Source organism: Xenia sp. Carnegie-2017, unplaced genomic scaffold (genome assembly GCF_021976095.1).
Source record: "Xenia sp. Carnegie-2017 unplaced genomic scaffold, XeniaSp_v1 HiC_scaffold_22, whole genome shotgun sequence".
Taxonomy (NCBI): domain Eukaryota; kingdom Metazoa; phylum Cnidaria; class Anthozoa; order Malacalcyonacea; family Xeniidae; genus Xenia; species Xenia sp. Carnegie-2017.
Window position 1 is genome coordinate 1016155 of NW_025813485.1, and position 14996 is coordinate 1031150.

Consider the following 14996-nt stretch of genomic DNA (forward strand, 5'->3'; position numbering starts at 1 on the left):
AAACATTTTTTAATTTGTCACCGCACCAAAGCTCTATTTTATTGTTTATTATTATTTCTAAGTAATGAACACGATGGCGACCGGCCACCCTACTGATTGCCCATGAGTTTTCGAAATGTCAATGTCAAATAGTAATGAACTTTCACAATTAATTCACGGAACTCCATCGGTAAAGATAACTCGACCAACTTGAATTAGTTTCGTCGTCAACATCACTGTCTGCAAACAAATAAGAATACATTTAAGTACAGTTGTGGAGATTGAAGAATATCTTGAGTTCAGTGACTGAATAGTAAAATTTTAAACTTGATTACTATGACAAGAGGTCAGTGTAAATGTGTTTCGTGATGAAAACAAGATATTATGCACAAAGCATTGCATGGAAAGTCTGAACTTTCATAATGAAATTCTACCTCGAGCATATTTTGAGAGGAAATCCTTTTCATCTTCACTAAGTTTCAACATTGTAGTCAACACAGGAATAAGTTGTTCTTTCTCGTTTGAACCTTGACTAAGGAACTACAGTTGAAAAAATAATTCCATATTTCTAATGTAAATGATAATGTTTATAAATAACTGACATTTTTAATGGCCTCGTTTACTAATGGAAAAACCATAAATCGAACTATAATCACTTTATTATACCTTAATAATAATGTTTTTTAAATACTCCAAATTTGATAATCCTTCTTCTCTTTCTTGATTCCGTTCTAGTCTGAAGAATGAAATTTCCGTAAGTTTAGTAACGATGAAAGTTGGAAAAGAAAAAGTATGAAAAAAAACTTGGTAAACTAGCTAAATTAAGGAAGATATTCCAGGGAAGAGATTAGTAAAAAAAACAAACTGGTTGTATTTCCCAAACAACGTTATAATAAAACACCTTATCAACTTAAATTAACTAATCTTACTCCAATAACCTTTCTGATTTATAAATTAGTAAAAGTACATCAGCGAGTAGGTCTTTCTATATAAGTAAATGTGCTACATGTGTGCATAAAATGTATAAACTTAATGTATGCAACTTAACCGCACCGTCTTATTTCATTTTTCAATACTTTAGCTTGTTCTCCAAGTCTCATTGCTGTCGCTTCACTCTCACGGAGCAGCTGAAATGAGCATTAGCGATAAAATGTACAAAACAACACATATTTCGTTCACATAATCTGATTGACTCAAACATGTACCTCAGAAAGATGTTCTATTTCACGTCTTGCTGTTAAAATTTCTTCTTCCGTAAGAACAGTATCATGCAAATCTGCCATTTCTGTTAACATAAAAAATTCAGATTCTTGATGGATATTTCAAAATATAATTAAGAAATGTTTCTGATATGGCAACCTATACATGAACAAAGTTGTGAACGTAATTTAATTGTTTCGAAAAGGCACACACCACTTTCAGAAAACGCGAGTACAACTCTGTGCACGTAAGTATATCATGCGATTTGTGATGGCTACCCCATAGACAGCCCTGTACATGAGTAACGATGGAAGTAAGAAAATTTCCTATATCATAAATCATGATGTAAATACGTCTCCCTTATGTTTCAGCTTCACAAAGCTGTCCAGAGCATACTTAAATTATTTTATTGTCTCAGATATATTTCTTTTTTATACCTTTATTGGGTGATAGTAAAGTCTCCAGAGCCACACTATGTAATGATGCAGTAGAAGCTGGCGTAGTCGGCTAAATGATAAAATAGCAGATGAACATCCTATTGCGCATGTGCAGGACATTTAACATTATTTCGACGTGTATAATATAAATGTAAAAGATTTCTCACCTGACTAAAAACATTTACTTGCTCAAGTTCCGTGTTATCCATTCCCTTTAATTAAAAAAGTTATTTTTCATCATTGTGAAAAAAACATCTCGGTTTCAAACAAGTCAAAAATCGATAATAATATTGTATCTATAAAAATAAGCAATATCCTGCACGAAATTCACTAAGACTTCTCTGTTATCAAGTTTTTCCCATAAACATAAACGAATGATAAAAATACAAAGAAATGTATACCTCTCCTGCCTGTCTTTCCTCAAATGTCACATTAACAACATCTCCAGGTAGATTCAACTTTAACTGTGGACTTTCCTTCTTTTGCTCTTTTTCAATTTGATCGATCTCACGATTAAGTTTTTCTATTTTTGATTTATAATCTTCTTCAAGTTTTCGAATTTTTTCCTAAAGAAAAAGCAAACATCACAATGAAAAGAGTAACATGAAAACATGGAAGTAAACATTGAAGTAAACATTGAAACATTACTCTACGTCAATTACTAATAAACTACATAAAAATTCAATTCAAATTTTACAAAGTCAACTTAAGAATAACATTGCAACAAAATGCAACGAGAATAATAATAGCAATAAAAAACGAAAGATCCTTAATTCACTCGTTCTTTGAAGAATGATATTGTTGGTTTTAAGTCTCACCATTTGGTGACAAAACCATCATTAAAAATTCTGGTGGCAGAGTGGGTACAACTCAATGTCCAATAATTCTTATTACATGTTTGTAAATGATGATCGTCCAGGTTAATAAAGTCCTGAGAAGGACTGTTTTTGTTGTTGTTGACTGACGTTTCGACAACCTTAGCGGTAGTCATCTTCAGAGTCATCTTCAGAGTCATGACGTCATTACTCTGAAGATGACTACCGCTAAGGTTGTCGAAACGTCAGTCAACAACAAAACAGTCCTTCTCAGGACTTTATTAACCTGGACGATCATCATTTACAAACATATAACGATACTCCGGGTTCAAACCATTTACTTAATTCTTATTACAGATAATCAGGAGAGATGGAATAGATAATCGTGGGGGTTGAATATATAAGTAGCAGGAGACTTTAACGCATATCGTATCTTTTACATGAATTGTATTTTAGGTATTGAAAATTTTAATCAAAGGAAAATACCTTAAATGATTTAGATAACGTTTCATTTTTCATGTTAAGATGTTCAATCGTTTCTTTTTGTCGTTCGAAACTCGTCGAATATTCCTGAGATATTTTCTCTATTCTAAAAAAATTTACGATGATTCAACCAACAACCCCACCATTATATCTTCCAATGTCAGTTGATAAAAAAATAAACCTTTCTTTCCAAAATCGCTCTTTGTTTTCTGAATCTAAAGAAAGCTGCGCATGAGCAGTAGTTAGCTTTTCATTTTCAGTTTCTAAGTCTTCATAGTCACTTTGCAAGGAGTGCAGTTTTTCGCTAAAACACAGAAAAACTTCAATCAGAAATAGAACGGTCCTCTCAAGACAACAACCAAAACGTGATTGTAAGAAAAATAATTTAGTTTCATGTGACTCCGCAATAGGTAAACATCTCTTGAATAACTCCCATTGTGCTGATTCTAATTCAAACGACAATTTTAGAATCATTAAGAAATGCCGTTCATTCTTTCAGTTACGCGTCATGGAGTCTGTTTTAATTAAGTTAACCAATCCCGTCCTCTGCCGACAAAAGGATTATGTTTATAATTTATCCCTGTTTTGAGCGTCATCTCTCCTTTTGGAGAAATTCAATATGAAAATTCGGGATGAAAGCAAAGATTTGGGTAATACATGACTTACCTTGTTTCTTGATGCTTTATTTTTAGTTGAAGGATATTTTGTTGCAGTTGTGATCTACAATTGAACAGTAATATCTTGACAACATGCAGTATACGATACTTTTGTGACGGCTTTGATACAATTATATTCACTAGACTGCAAATATGCAGTTTGTAAAAAGCAAAACTGAATTACTCGACCTTTCACTGTCCTCTACATGTAATGATGGAGTAGATGGTTTCGACTTCTGTTGTTTTAAAACACTGTGAACTCTTGTCTATAAATAAACATTTACGAAATCACAATCTTTATATGTAAACACAAAAAAATACAATATCTTTTGAGATTGCCATGTGAGATTTTTCCCAATGTATGTTCTCATCATAAAAATTCTTCGTACATACTTGTCACAAACCTTATAGTTATCATATTCACTTTCCAGTTCACTTTTCGCTCGTTTGGCCGCTTCACATTCTCCTTTTAAACGATTAAGTTTTGCATCAAGACTTTCCAGATGAACTGCATTATTTTCAATTACAGAATGAAGCTAAACACATGAAAGACAAAATATAATAAGGTTAAAAAAACAACAAGATCTCTTCTACACAAAGACTATACCTGCTGTTCAAAAGTTAGTTTTTCGGCGTGAACTACGGAAAGTTGTACCTACAGAAACAACCAGAAAAAAAGCACAATTTCAAGCTGCTGAGATTGCTTTGGATGTAATTATAACATAATTCACAAAGCAAACATGAACGACTATGTACTTTGATGTTTTCATTTTCAAGATTCTTTTCCTCAAGTTCCTTTTCCAAATCTTTTAAAGTTTGTTGCATCGTATTTTCCTGTAACATATAAATCAAAAATCATAGAATTGATTGCGATTCTTAACGGGCATCTTATTATCACAGAAAGCGCACTAGAACCTTTTCTTTTAACAAAGTTGATTCTTTCTTAGAATTTTTCAGCATGTTTTTAATTTCTTTTCTTTTCTTCTGCTTGAATTATTTTCCCTCCAATGAAGCTGCAAATCAAGGCAAAAATCACGTAAATCTTCTACTACAACACAAATGAATTATGAAAGGAATTAATATTTTCGTTTTTGATGTAGTGCACAACACAGGTGCAATTCTGTTGTGTAGTAAAGATTGATGATAAATTTAACATTGATATACGCATAAATAGTGGTTTTACAATCATGAAGTAAAGCGATGAATTTGGAAATTTGCGATATAAATAACCTATATTATTGTCTTTTGTCACCAACTGATCTTTTAAAGCTTGAGATTCATCTTCTTTCTGCCTCAGCTTTATCTCGTTTTCTGACAGTTCTTTCTCAACTTTCTCTAATGCATTTTGACAATCTGCCAGTTCGAGATCGACAAGACTTGCTTTACCAGCTTCCTAAGTCGATAAAAAAGCTTTGTTTTTAAGTGTGAAACTTGCCATGCCACTATTCTCACAACAAATTACCACATGTAATTGAATCATAGGTTACTGCAAATCCATATGTGGAACTATAGATTCCCATGAGTTACGACAAATGTTTATGTGTACATGCAAATCCTATCAGTAACTATCTCTCTCACCTGTAAATGCCGATACCTATATTTAATAGTACAGACCTTCTCAGAATGCTCTAATAGTCCTTTGGCAGCTGTTAACTCGGACTGTACATCATTAAGTACAGATTTTTCTTCAGTCAGTTCATCATTAAGACTTTTGAGCTGATCTGAAAACTAAAAATGCAATAGTTACCGCATCATAAACATGTGTAAGTATGACGCTAATCATTCACTTCTGAAAATAATTCGAGTTTCGAAGACTTTACAGCACTATTATTTACATAAGTTTGCAAAAATAAACGTACCTCTAGACATTTTTTTTCTTTCTCCTCAATTTCCTTTTCCAACAAACCAATTTTAACAACTTGATCATCACATAACTTTTTTATCTCATCATATTTATGTTCAAGTTCAAGATTTTCCTTTTCTATATTTTCATATCTCTCTTGAAATGACTATATGAGATGAAAATCAACAGATACAACTATTAAAGTGATAACAAAAAATTCATGTGAATAAAGAAATGTGAAATATACACGAAATCAGACACTAACTTCCTTCTCCTGATGATGAAGCAGAGTCTTCTCTGTTAAACTTTCACCAATTAAAACCAAAAAATACAAAATCAATAACTTGCCTATTATAACAGGATTTTTTCACCAATGAACAGAGAATATATAGAGATACACAATATTTTACATTTATAATTCTACATTGATATAACTCAATCAACTTTTACATATTTTATACATATAAAATTGTGGATTTCTAAAAAAGTCTCTTAAGTAAGAAATAAAGAAATCGTTCACGTCATACCTTTCTCTTACAGTTTGTAGTTCTTCCTCAAGTTTGCTGAACATTTCACTCTAAGGAAAATCAAGAAATATTTGCAATAAAATATCAAAAATAATTGTTATAAGTCGAAAAAAATTTATAAAACATTCACAAATTGAACTTTTTGTTTCATCCATTTCATAAAACCTTAAATAAAATCTCTTGTGTGATACAAACCTTTTCAGAGTCTCTCAAAATTTTAAGTTCATTTTCATTTTCCATGGACGCAATTTTTTCATCTTTTTGTTTGATAATCTCAGAGAAACCTGCTTTTTCATCTTCGCACTGTTCGAAATAAAGAATTTCATAACAGTGAAAACGCCCAAAAAATAATTTTGAAGAGAGTGTTATGTTCCGTTATTTTATGCTATGTTTATACAGTGTCTCCATAGTATAAATGCAGTAAAATTACTTACCTTCTGTTTTAAACTTTCACTTTCTTTTTTTGCCTTTACTATCAATTGTTTCATTTTATTCATTTTTGTCTGAAGTTCTTTGTTTTGCTTTTCAAGTACTCCTATAAATTACAGGAGAGATAAAAACGTCAAACAATCAAGAAGAAAACATGCGGTAAAGAATAGAAAAATTGATAAACAGGATGCTAGGGCTTATTCACAACGCTTACCATATTTTTTACTCATTTCATTGTGGTTGGAGTTACTTCCATTAATACGCAGACGATTAATCTCTTCTTCTAATTTCATTTTTTGCTCTAAGTATAAATTTAACTTTTCTTTCAGCTCATCACGTGACTCTTCCTCATAAGGTGTTGACTGTGACACAACCATGACGTCTTTCTTTATAAGATTTTCATGAGTTGTTGGATTGTTTTCTTTTAAAGATGATAATTCTGTCTGAAGCATGACTTGTGTTTCACGCAGTTTATTAAGTTCTGTTTCTTTATCCAAACACTCTTGTGTCAACTTACTCAAGGACTCCTTCAAATATTTTTCTGATTCTTTTGTTTGTTTCAATAACTCACTGAGCTCAGAGAATTTCTTGGTCTGTAGATCAATTTCCTTACTTAAATCTACAACTTGGTTATTTGAGGAAGATAATTTTTCGTTTAGTTCCATATCCCGAGATTCAAGCGATTGCTGCAAAGAAACAACTTCTACAATCTTTTTTTGAAGTTCTTCCTTCAAACTTTCGCATTCTTCTGTTTTTTCAATAATATTTGTCGAACTTGTTTTAAGTTTGTTGCTGTAGGTTTCATCATTCCGCTTTATATCATTTTCTAGTTCTTCGACCAAATGTCTTGAATTTAACAGATCATTTTCCAAAATAGAAATCTCTTTGTCTTTAGCTTTACACTCATTTAAAATTTCGTCAACCCTGCTTTGCAGATCGCTCGACCTACCTACTTCATCAGACAAAGATTTTTCAGCTAGAATTAATTTTTCCTGCCTTTCTTCAGCTAATTTCTCAATATTCTTTATGTTTTCCTCTAATTCTTTAGCAAAGTTTTTTTCGTTCTCAAGCATTTTCATAAGATTTTCACATTCTTCTGATTTCTCTGTCAACTTAACTGACACTGATTCAAAAGCAGTTTTAACATTAAACATGTCTTGTTCATTTTTACGACAAACTTCCTCCTTTTCAAGCAAAAGAGTTTCTTTCTGCTGCAAATCGTCGGAGAGACCATTCAATTCAGCAGTTATATCAGACAACTTTTGTTCCTTTTCACGAGCATTTTCATTGAGAAAAGAAATAGATTGTTGGCTTTCTTTCATATGTTTTTGTGTCTTTAAGAAAATTTCTAAAATATCATCTTCATCATTGCATATTATTCCAACATCTTTCAATGACTTTACAAAGGTTGAAATATTGCTATCGTGTAAATCCTTTTCACATTCTTTCTCAAAATACTTTTCTTTCCAGTTTTTTATTTCGCAACTGTAGTCTTCACTCACTCCTTCAAGTTTTTCGATCGTTTCTTTTAAAACTGAATTTTCATTTTGTAAAATATCAACTGCATTTCTTAAATCCACAATCTCGTTATCATTCGCAGTTTGAACATCCGTCAAACACGCAAATTCTTTGAGTTTGTTTTGCAAGTCAAGATTCTCTTTGATTTTATCTTCAAGTTTCAGGGACAATACAGAAACTTCTTCACGTACATCGTTCAAGTTATTTTGTAAGTGATATTTCTCTTGCGTTAATTCGGAAACTCTAGTTTCGACTGTGTTTACTTTTTCGTTTTCAGTAGTTTCGTTTTTACTTAAAGTAACCTCATTTTCATCATCTGAGAAAACTGGGTTTTCTTCCATCGCAATGGCTTCCTTTTTTTCGTTCAACTTGTCCTTCAAACATGCAATTTCCTTCAAAACAAATATTGTCAATCATTGGAAGATAAATTGTTCGCATAATTATTGATATTCATTATTATTAAATGGAAAGCGTCACATCCGATAAAATGGCGATCCGCTAAACGTAATTTTCAAAATAAAGTAAAAAATTTCCTAAAGCAATCAAGCAAACACCAAAAAGTTTCGTAAAACGACAAAACCGAAACAAAAAACATGTACAGATGAGGGTCAGTGAAAGAAAACTTGGAAAGTGAGTTTTACTTTATGTTATGACATGCAAGCATTTCAAGAAATAATAAAATAAATGGTCCTATTTTCCAAGTAAAAATGTAAACTGCCATATATGACGTTTCGTACAAAGCTCACCTAACGGGCTCGATCAGTCAAAAATACGCCAGTCCAATCTTTCTCGTTAAACAACTCAAACTTTGTAAAAAAATGCTCAATATGTGTAACACGCTTTGAATGTTTTGTTTTATTTACCTCAAGTAAATTTTCGTTAGTTATTTGCAAACGTGAAATTTCTTCGGGTTCCCCTGGTTCCGGAGAGTCGAGTTGGTTTGATTGATAGGAAAGACGCGCTGATAAAACCTACATCAAACATCATAATGAAAGACTTTGTGATTAAAAGAATCGCAAAATTACATTATAACAGCACTTAAGCACAGTACAATTGTACTTAAAATATATAAACCACAGTAAAATTATACAGAGGTACAGATAATAAAAATCTTTGTGCTCCCAACTGAAATGAAGGCTTTGTTCTCGCCTCCCCCCTGGCTAGACAAAAACACGTATTAATACACATGAGTGAATTCGATCAAGAATTCTCTCGCGCTCACGTAGACAACTGTATATTTGCTAAGCTATTTGACTAATTTAAAAAGCTTCATACGAAGTACACTGACAAATGCTGAACGCATAAAAACACGAGCTCTGAAACCTTTACTTGCTGACCATTATAAGAAAACTAAATGATGCAACAGCTTAACTTAAATATAATATAATTTGATGAAGACAAAGCAGATATATGCAAAAAATTTTACACATCTAGAGTCATCTCATGTTTCTACTTTCATATTTACATATGAAGAAGTTAAAAATATTGAGTTTATTTGTTCAGTTCTCTGAAAGCCTGTCGATATAATGTGAAAATTTCTATTATCACAATTCGGATATTGTTCGTCAGGTAAATTCTTATTTTTAAACACTTTAATGAAAATGTATAGTGATGATGAAGTCAAGACATTTCATCTGTTCTTCCAATAATTCAATTCAGGTTATTCTTGAATTGTAATTTAGGTATCTTTATAGTTTGATCAAAATATATTTAATCAATGCTACGTATTTTGAGCACCAGCCAATATAAGAGAACGATGTAGTTTATAACAGAAGTTTATGGCTAATTCGTATAACTTTACGACACATTGATTATATAAATATGCACAAATATGCATTTCTTTCACGTAAATTACCTGATTTTCGTTAAATAGTTCATCTTTTTCGACACTCATTCTGAGAAGTAAATTATTCAGTTCCTAGAAAATCATAACCAAGATAACAGATAAGTTCGTAACATTGTAGAGACTGCGGTCAATCAAAAACATGCAGTCACAATGTAACGTTAAATTGTAAGAAAATATTGCGAAACACCAGAAGCGTAAAATGCTATGCATGACAACGACAATTGTCAATACCATAGCAACATACGCCTTAAATATTTTCGACAAATAAAAATGGGATTTCTATTTGTAACGGGGACAGAAAAAGGGGACAATTTAATAAATGCTAGGTCACATTGTTAGGGCATTCAAGAATAGAAAGTCATAAACATTAGCGAAATCAGTCTGAATTGTTTCTCTACCTAAATACTTTTGTATTTTATCATAGAAAAAATGATGAATGAAATTAACTTCAAAAATATTAAAAATTCTAGTTTTGCTGAAAATTTTGTTCAACATGAGTAAAAATTCTAGTTTCGCAAGCTTCACCATTGAAATGTGTATACTAAATCTCTAGAAACGATTTATATAAAATGATCAATGATAATGCATATTTAATAAATACGACAATTTCAACACTAAATATTCACTCTGCAAATACACTCATTATTAATTCTAACCAATATTTAATTGTATATAATATGGTTGCATTTGTATAAACTTTAACATATGACTACTATATATATTTATCATATATATGATGTTCTCACGAATAATGATAATGGCACCATAAAATGTTGAAACATGTTTATTTAAAAAAAACAACTTGTCGTGTTCATTAAATGTGCATTAGCAATAGTGTTTTTATGCAGTTACGACGAATTATAAAATAAGAAAAAATGGTTTTCGAGATAGGAATAATCGACTTTAGCATACTTTGTTTGCATTAACATGGTCATCGTGTTTTATTTGAAGTTCTTCGTGAGCATGGAGCAGTTCTTCAAAATCAGCGTCGAGGTTCTACAACATATTTTACACATGGCTAGATGAAAATTTTTTCAATTGAAACTATCACTGTACAGCGGAGGTTCTACAACATATTTTACACATGGCTAGATGAAAATTTTTTCAATTGAAACTATCACTGTACAGCGGAGGTTCTACAACATATTTTACACATGGCTAGATGAAATTTTTTTCAATTGAAACTATCACTGTACAGCGAGATGGAGGATAAAATTTTGCCAGATCTCTTAACAGTATAAAGTCACCATAATTATTAAAACACTTACATTTTTTTCATCATTTACTCGACTCAATTTAGCATCGAGCGTTTGTATTGAGTTTACCATGTCATTCTTATATTCCTATAGATAAATCATATAAAAGAAAAGAATGAAATTTAGAAAATGGCCATATGTATATTTTTAGATAGTTCCGTTTCATTATTGTATTGGTAGTGACGTAAAGATATTGCGTGGTGGTGTACATGTATATACTGAAGAAAAATTAAAGATTCTTGAAAATCGAGATGGAGCGCTTCTTAATAAACGAAGGGAAATTTTCGCATAATGTCTCCAATGTCTCAATTCACGCCAATTCCACGCTGGACGATTCAAAAGTCCACGCGCGTCAGCAAAGAAATAACGTGATGTTGTAAAAATATAAGTTGATCGTTTTTTGTTACCTGATGATTGAATTTGGCACGAAATGTGAAGTTGTAATAACAATAAAAACTGTTATATTCTTATTCAAAATTATTGTATTATACATAATATAATATATATATAATTATCATATTATATTATTATTCAAAATTGTTATATTCTATTCTGTATTTTATTGTATAAAATACATAAAATATAACCATTTTCTTTAACAAACAAACAACAAGTCATATGGCAATAAAATATGAGACTCGTCATGTTCTTGTTCGTGCAATTATCATAAATGACCAGAGTTCTCTCAGCACATTTTTTAATATTTTTATTAATTCACCTCATATTCACTTTCCAAAGAATCGATTTGTTGCTGCATTTTCTTCACAATATCTTCTTTTTCTTTGACGACGATGTTTATTTTCTCATGAAAGCTCTAACAGAGGTAAAATTAAACATTTCTTAACCATAAAATAATTTTTTACCAAAATTGCCTGAACAAAAAGGAGGAAATAAAAACTGAGGAGACAACTGAGTGAAGAAACCTTTTTTTCATCTTGTAGTAAATTCAATTCTTGGGCACGATCATCTAAGGCCTTTTCAGTAATCAATTTCTCCGCAACAAGTTTTTATTCTTTCTTCCAAATCCTAAATTCATAAAGAAACAGCTATAAAGTTATCAAAAAATATTACTCCTGAGATATGAAGCAGGGTAAAGTACCCCTACAGGGCGAAAACACGGTTTGTGTACAATGCACATGCGCTGATTGACTCAAGCTGAATTACCAATGGTTGATAATAATAACTATTAATAATTAACACTTGACCTTATTTGTTCCACCACACGTGACTTGATGCTCCTCCCACTGACTTTTTACAGCTCCCATTGCATTCTGGGTCTTTGTTTTCTCCGCCAGTGTAAACTGTAATTGTTTTTCCCATTCCTAAAAGTGGAGATTGAGGAGATAAAAAAAAATTTCAGAGATCGCAAAATGTTCTTCAATAAACTTGCGCATCATGATGTACGGAATTTAAACAAATCTTCGTTGTATCTGCTTAAAAAAAACACAAAAACTTACTTCCTTTTTCTCAATAAGAATTTTGTGATTTTCGTTTAATTCGATAAAACGTCTTTCCAAATCCTCTTTATCAACAGTAATCTGACTCAATTGTATATTCAATAGCTACAAGTAGAGATCAACCACAATGCTATTTATGTCAATAAAAAAATTTTATCAATCGATTTCAACAAACATAAACTTACTTCATTTGAACGCAAGTTAGCTTTTAGCTCATCTTTCATACTATCAAGTATATCATCTGTTTTCTTTTTTTCATCATGTAAAGCATTTTCAAGTTCTTCATTCATTCTTTTTTGTAGCAGTAACTTCTCTTCTTTTAGAGTTTTCAACTCGTCTTGGAGTAGCTGAAAAATAACATTGAAGGAGTTAGCATGCTTGTGATTCGAACTGATTATGGAATGTCGATAATTCTATTTAAAGCGGGGATAAGAAATTGACTAATAGTCCTTACAGTTCTAGTTTCGTTTAAATCTGCTAATTCCTCTTGCATTTCATCTTTTTCAAACAATACATTTTCATGTTGCTTTTCAAGGGACTTTATTAAGAATAAAAATAATTTTGTTTTATATACAATATCTTGACATGCTTACATGCCTGACAAACGTAAATTAACGTAAATTAAAAAGTCATAAATCCATCACCTTGAATCTTTCACGAATTGTTTCATTTTCTGACAAAGAACTTTTTAAAGATTCTCGTAAATCATCCCTCTCTGCTAGTAGAGACTTTAAATCTTTCTAATGGAAGAGAACGAATTAAAATAAAATTAGGCATAGCCGCTATAGTAAAAAAAACGTAACTCTCCAACTTCAATCGTCCTTCCGCTCGTCACATTTCAATGTTGACAATGAAAGACATTTGATTACTGCAAAGTCAGCAGACTTTTGAAATTGTGAGCTAGCATTTAATTGAAGCCATAAGAACAGGTAAAACATGAAGTATTACAATTCAACCGATGCAATAAGTACCCGAGACAAACATTCTTCAGATAAAACAAGAAAAAACAACAGCTGCACATGATATAAACAAAAACATATGATGACCACATAATAAACATAAATATAACCTCATCCTGGTTATGAAATGGTCGGGAAATTTTTATGATCATCGTATAAAAATTATTCCACAAATTATTGTTGAAATCCGCCATTTCGTTTTGGTGTTGTATTATTTAAACGAAAATACTTCAAGTATCGCCCAGTATAAGAATCCAGATGAGATTCTACTTAATACCACGAGGAAATTAACAGTTAAGAAGGTGTTTTATGATAACTTTTCGTACATACAGTTCCTCCACTAAGACAAAAATAAATCTGACCTCATCAGTAGCTGCATGTTTAACATTTTCCGCGGCACTGTTTCTTAATTTCTAAAAGTAAAGTACAGAAAAGTTAAACTCGATGAGAATTAAGAAGAAAACAAACTGAGTAAAATATATTAACATGATAATGATGAACATAAATTATCTTCTTTTGTAAGCACCTTAATGAGTTGAGTCATTTTCTTTTCTCTTGTTGTAAAGTTTCAATGAGTTGTTCTGAATTTTTGTTATCAATCGTCATTCTTTCCAGAGCTTTTTTACATTCCTTAATTAAAAACACACAACATTCTGACGGATGATTTTTTAATTCCTGAAATCAAGTCAATTCATCATTAATTAATTTAATTAGTTAATGAGGGGAGAAGAGTCTGCATCTTATCTATAAAAGAGTCCAACAACTACATACCCCCCTGCCGTGATCAAAGGCAAGAGCAAAAACGATAAAAGCACTTACGTTTTTATGTTTTTCATTACTTTCCAAAGTCTCTAGAAGCTCTTTATTTTTATTTCTTATCTGTGAGTTTTCCTGGTTTACGCTTTGCAATTGAACAGAGAGCTCCTTCAAATTAAAGTATATTTAATGCTTTCAAAGATGGGTCAAAAGTTAGTACACTGCATGACACAATAACAATAAAAACAATTCACCCTATTTCTTTGATTCATTTCCTCAAGTTGAAGCTTTATTTCATCATTTTTAGTCACCAAACTTAAATTACTTTCTTCTAGCGAACTTTTCTCCTCAGATAACAAGTTCAATGAATCAACTAATTTCAATTTTTCCTGCAACATTCCCTCGATCTGTTGCTTCAATATCTAAAGAGAATACATTAGAAGGTCAATGCTACGTGTACGTCATAAGAGCAAAGTCCACCCAACATATGACTGCTAAAACGACTGGCTAATCATGACAAAAGAGAAGAACATGACGGTTATAATCATGGAAGGATAACAAATATTTACTTTGAAGTTCAATGTAAGTAAACCTTCAACATTAACATATGATTGTAAACATTATCGACTGCATATAACAAAAATAAGGAAAACAGCAATTTTAATATCTTTAGCTACTTTCCAGAATAAACCGTCAAAGATTTGAAAATAAAAACCTTCAATAACACAAGTACAGCTACCTCATGTTTATCACGTGTTTCGAGAAGATCTCGTCGTGTTTCTTCATAACTGGAGTGAACATCTTCTTGGTCATTACTGTAGTTATCTAAGCGTTC

The 14996-nt window shown here is 31.4% G+C and overlaps 2 protein-coding genes across 2 annotated transcripts; both read right to left on the reverse strand.

The window, feature by feature from the left end:
- Positions 1 to 32: 32 nt before the first annotated feature.
- LOC124445409 (GRIP and coiled-coil domain-containing protein 2-like) lies at positions 33 to 4963 on the reverse strand. The gene is made up of 17 exons (XM_046996134.1): positions 4801 to 4963; positions 4486 to 4583; positions 4327 to 4404; positions 4178 to 4225; positions 3975 to 4106; positions 3760 to 3836; positions 3581 to 3634; positions 3096 to 3218; positions 2918 to 3020; positions 2018 to 2182; positions 1784 to 1828; positions 1617 to 1686; positions 1185 to 1264; positions 1033 to 1106; positions 646 to 715; positions 414 to 519; positions 33 to 219 (listed from the first exon to the last, which is right to left on the reverse strand). The coding sequence occupies exons 2-17, from the start codon at positions 4528 to 4530 to the stop codon at positions 149 to 151; spliced, it is 1341 nt and encodes a 446-aa protein (XP_046852090.1). The 5' UTR covers positions 4531 to 4583; positions 4801 to 4963; the 3' UTR covers positions 33 to 148.
- LOC124446829 (centromere-associated protein E-like) lies at positions 4590 to 14568 on the reverse strand. The gene is made up of 24 exons (XM_046997710.1): positions 14416 to 14568; positions 14225 to 14329; positions 13932 to 14035; positions 13768 to 13818; positions 13091 to 13186; positions 12901 to 12984; positions 12632 to 12793; positions 12447 to 12551; positions 12195 to 12311; positions 11976 to 12015; positions 11913 to 11941; positions 11708 to 11803; positions 11002 to 11076; positions 10646 to 10729; positions 9743 to 9805; positions 8751 to 8858; positions 6584 to 8279; positions 6375 to 6475; positions 6136 to 6243; positions 5941 to 5990; positions 5679 to 5718; positions 5430 to 5579; positions 5185 to 5298; positions 4590 to 4963 (listed from the first exon to the last, which is right to left on the reverse strand). The coding sequence occupies exons 3-24, from the start codon at positions 13947 to 13949 to the stop codon at positions 4619 to 4621; spliced, it is 3732 nt and encodes a 1243-aa protein (XP_046853666.1). The 5' UTR covers positions 13950 to 14035; positions 14225 to 14329; positions 14416 to 14568; the 3' UTR covers positions 4590 to 4618.
- Between the last annotated feature and the right edge of the window lie 428 nt (positions 14569 to 14996).

Excerpts from the sequence above, each read along its gene's own strand:
- LOC124445409 (XM_046996134.1), bottom strand. The coding sequence starts at position 4,530 with ATGCTGAAAAATTCTAAGAAAGAATCAACTTTGTTAAAAGAAAAG. Across the intron at positions 4,226-4,326 it reads TTGAAAATGAAAACATCAAA|GTACAACTTTCCGTAGTTCA; the intron begins GTACATAGTCGT and ends TTGTTTCTGTAG. Across the intron at positions 520-645 it reads TAAAAAACATTATTATTAAG|TTCCTTAGTCAAGGTTCAAA; the intron begins GTATAATAAAGT and ends TTTCAACTGTAG.
- LOC124446829 (XM_046997710.1), bottom strand. Across the intron at positions 9,806-10,645 it reads ACCATGTTAATGCAAACAAA|GAACTGAATAATTTACTTCT; the intron begins GTATGCTAAAGT and ends ATGATTTTCTAG. Across the intron at positions 5,580-5,678 it reads TTCATCATCAGGAGAAGGAA|TCATTTCAAGAGAGATATGA; the intron begins GTTAGTGTCTGA and ends CATCTCATATAG.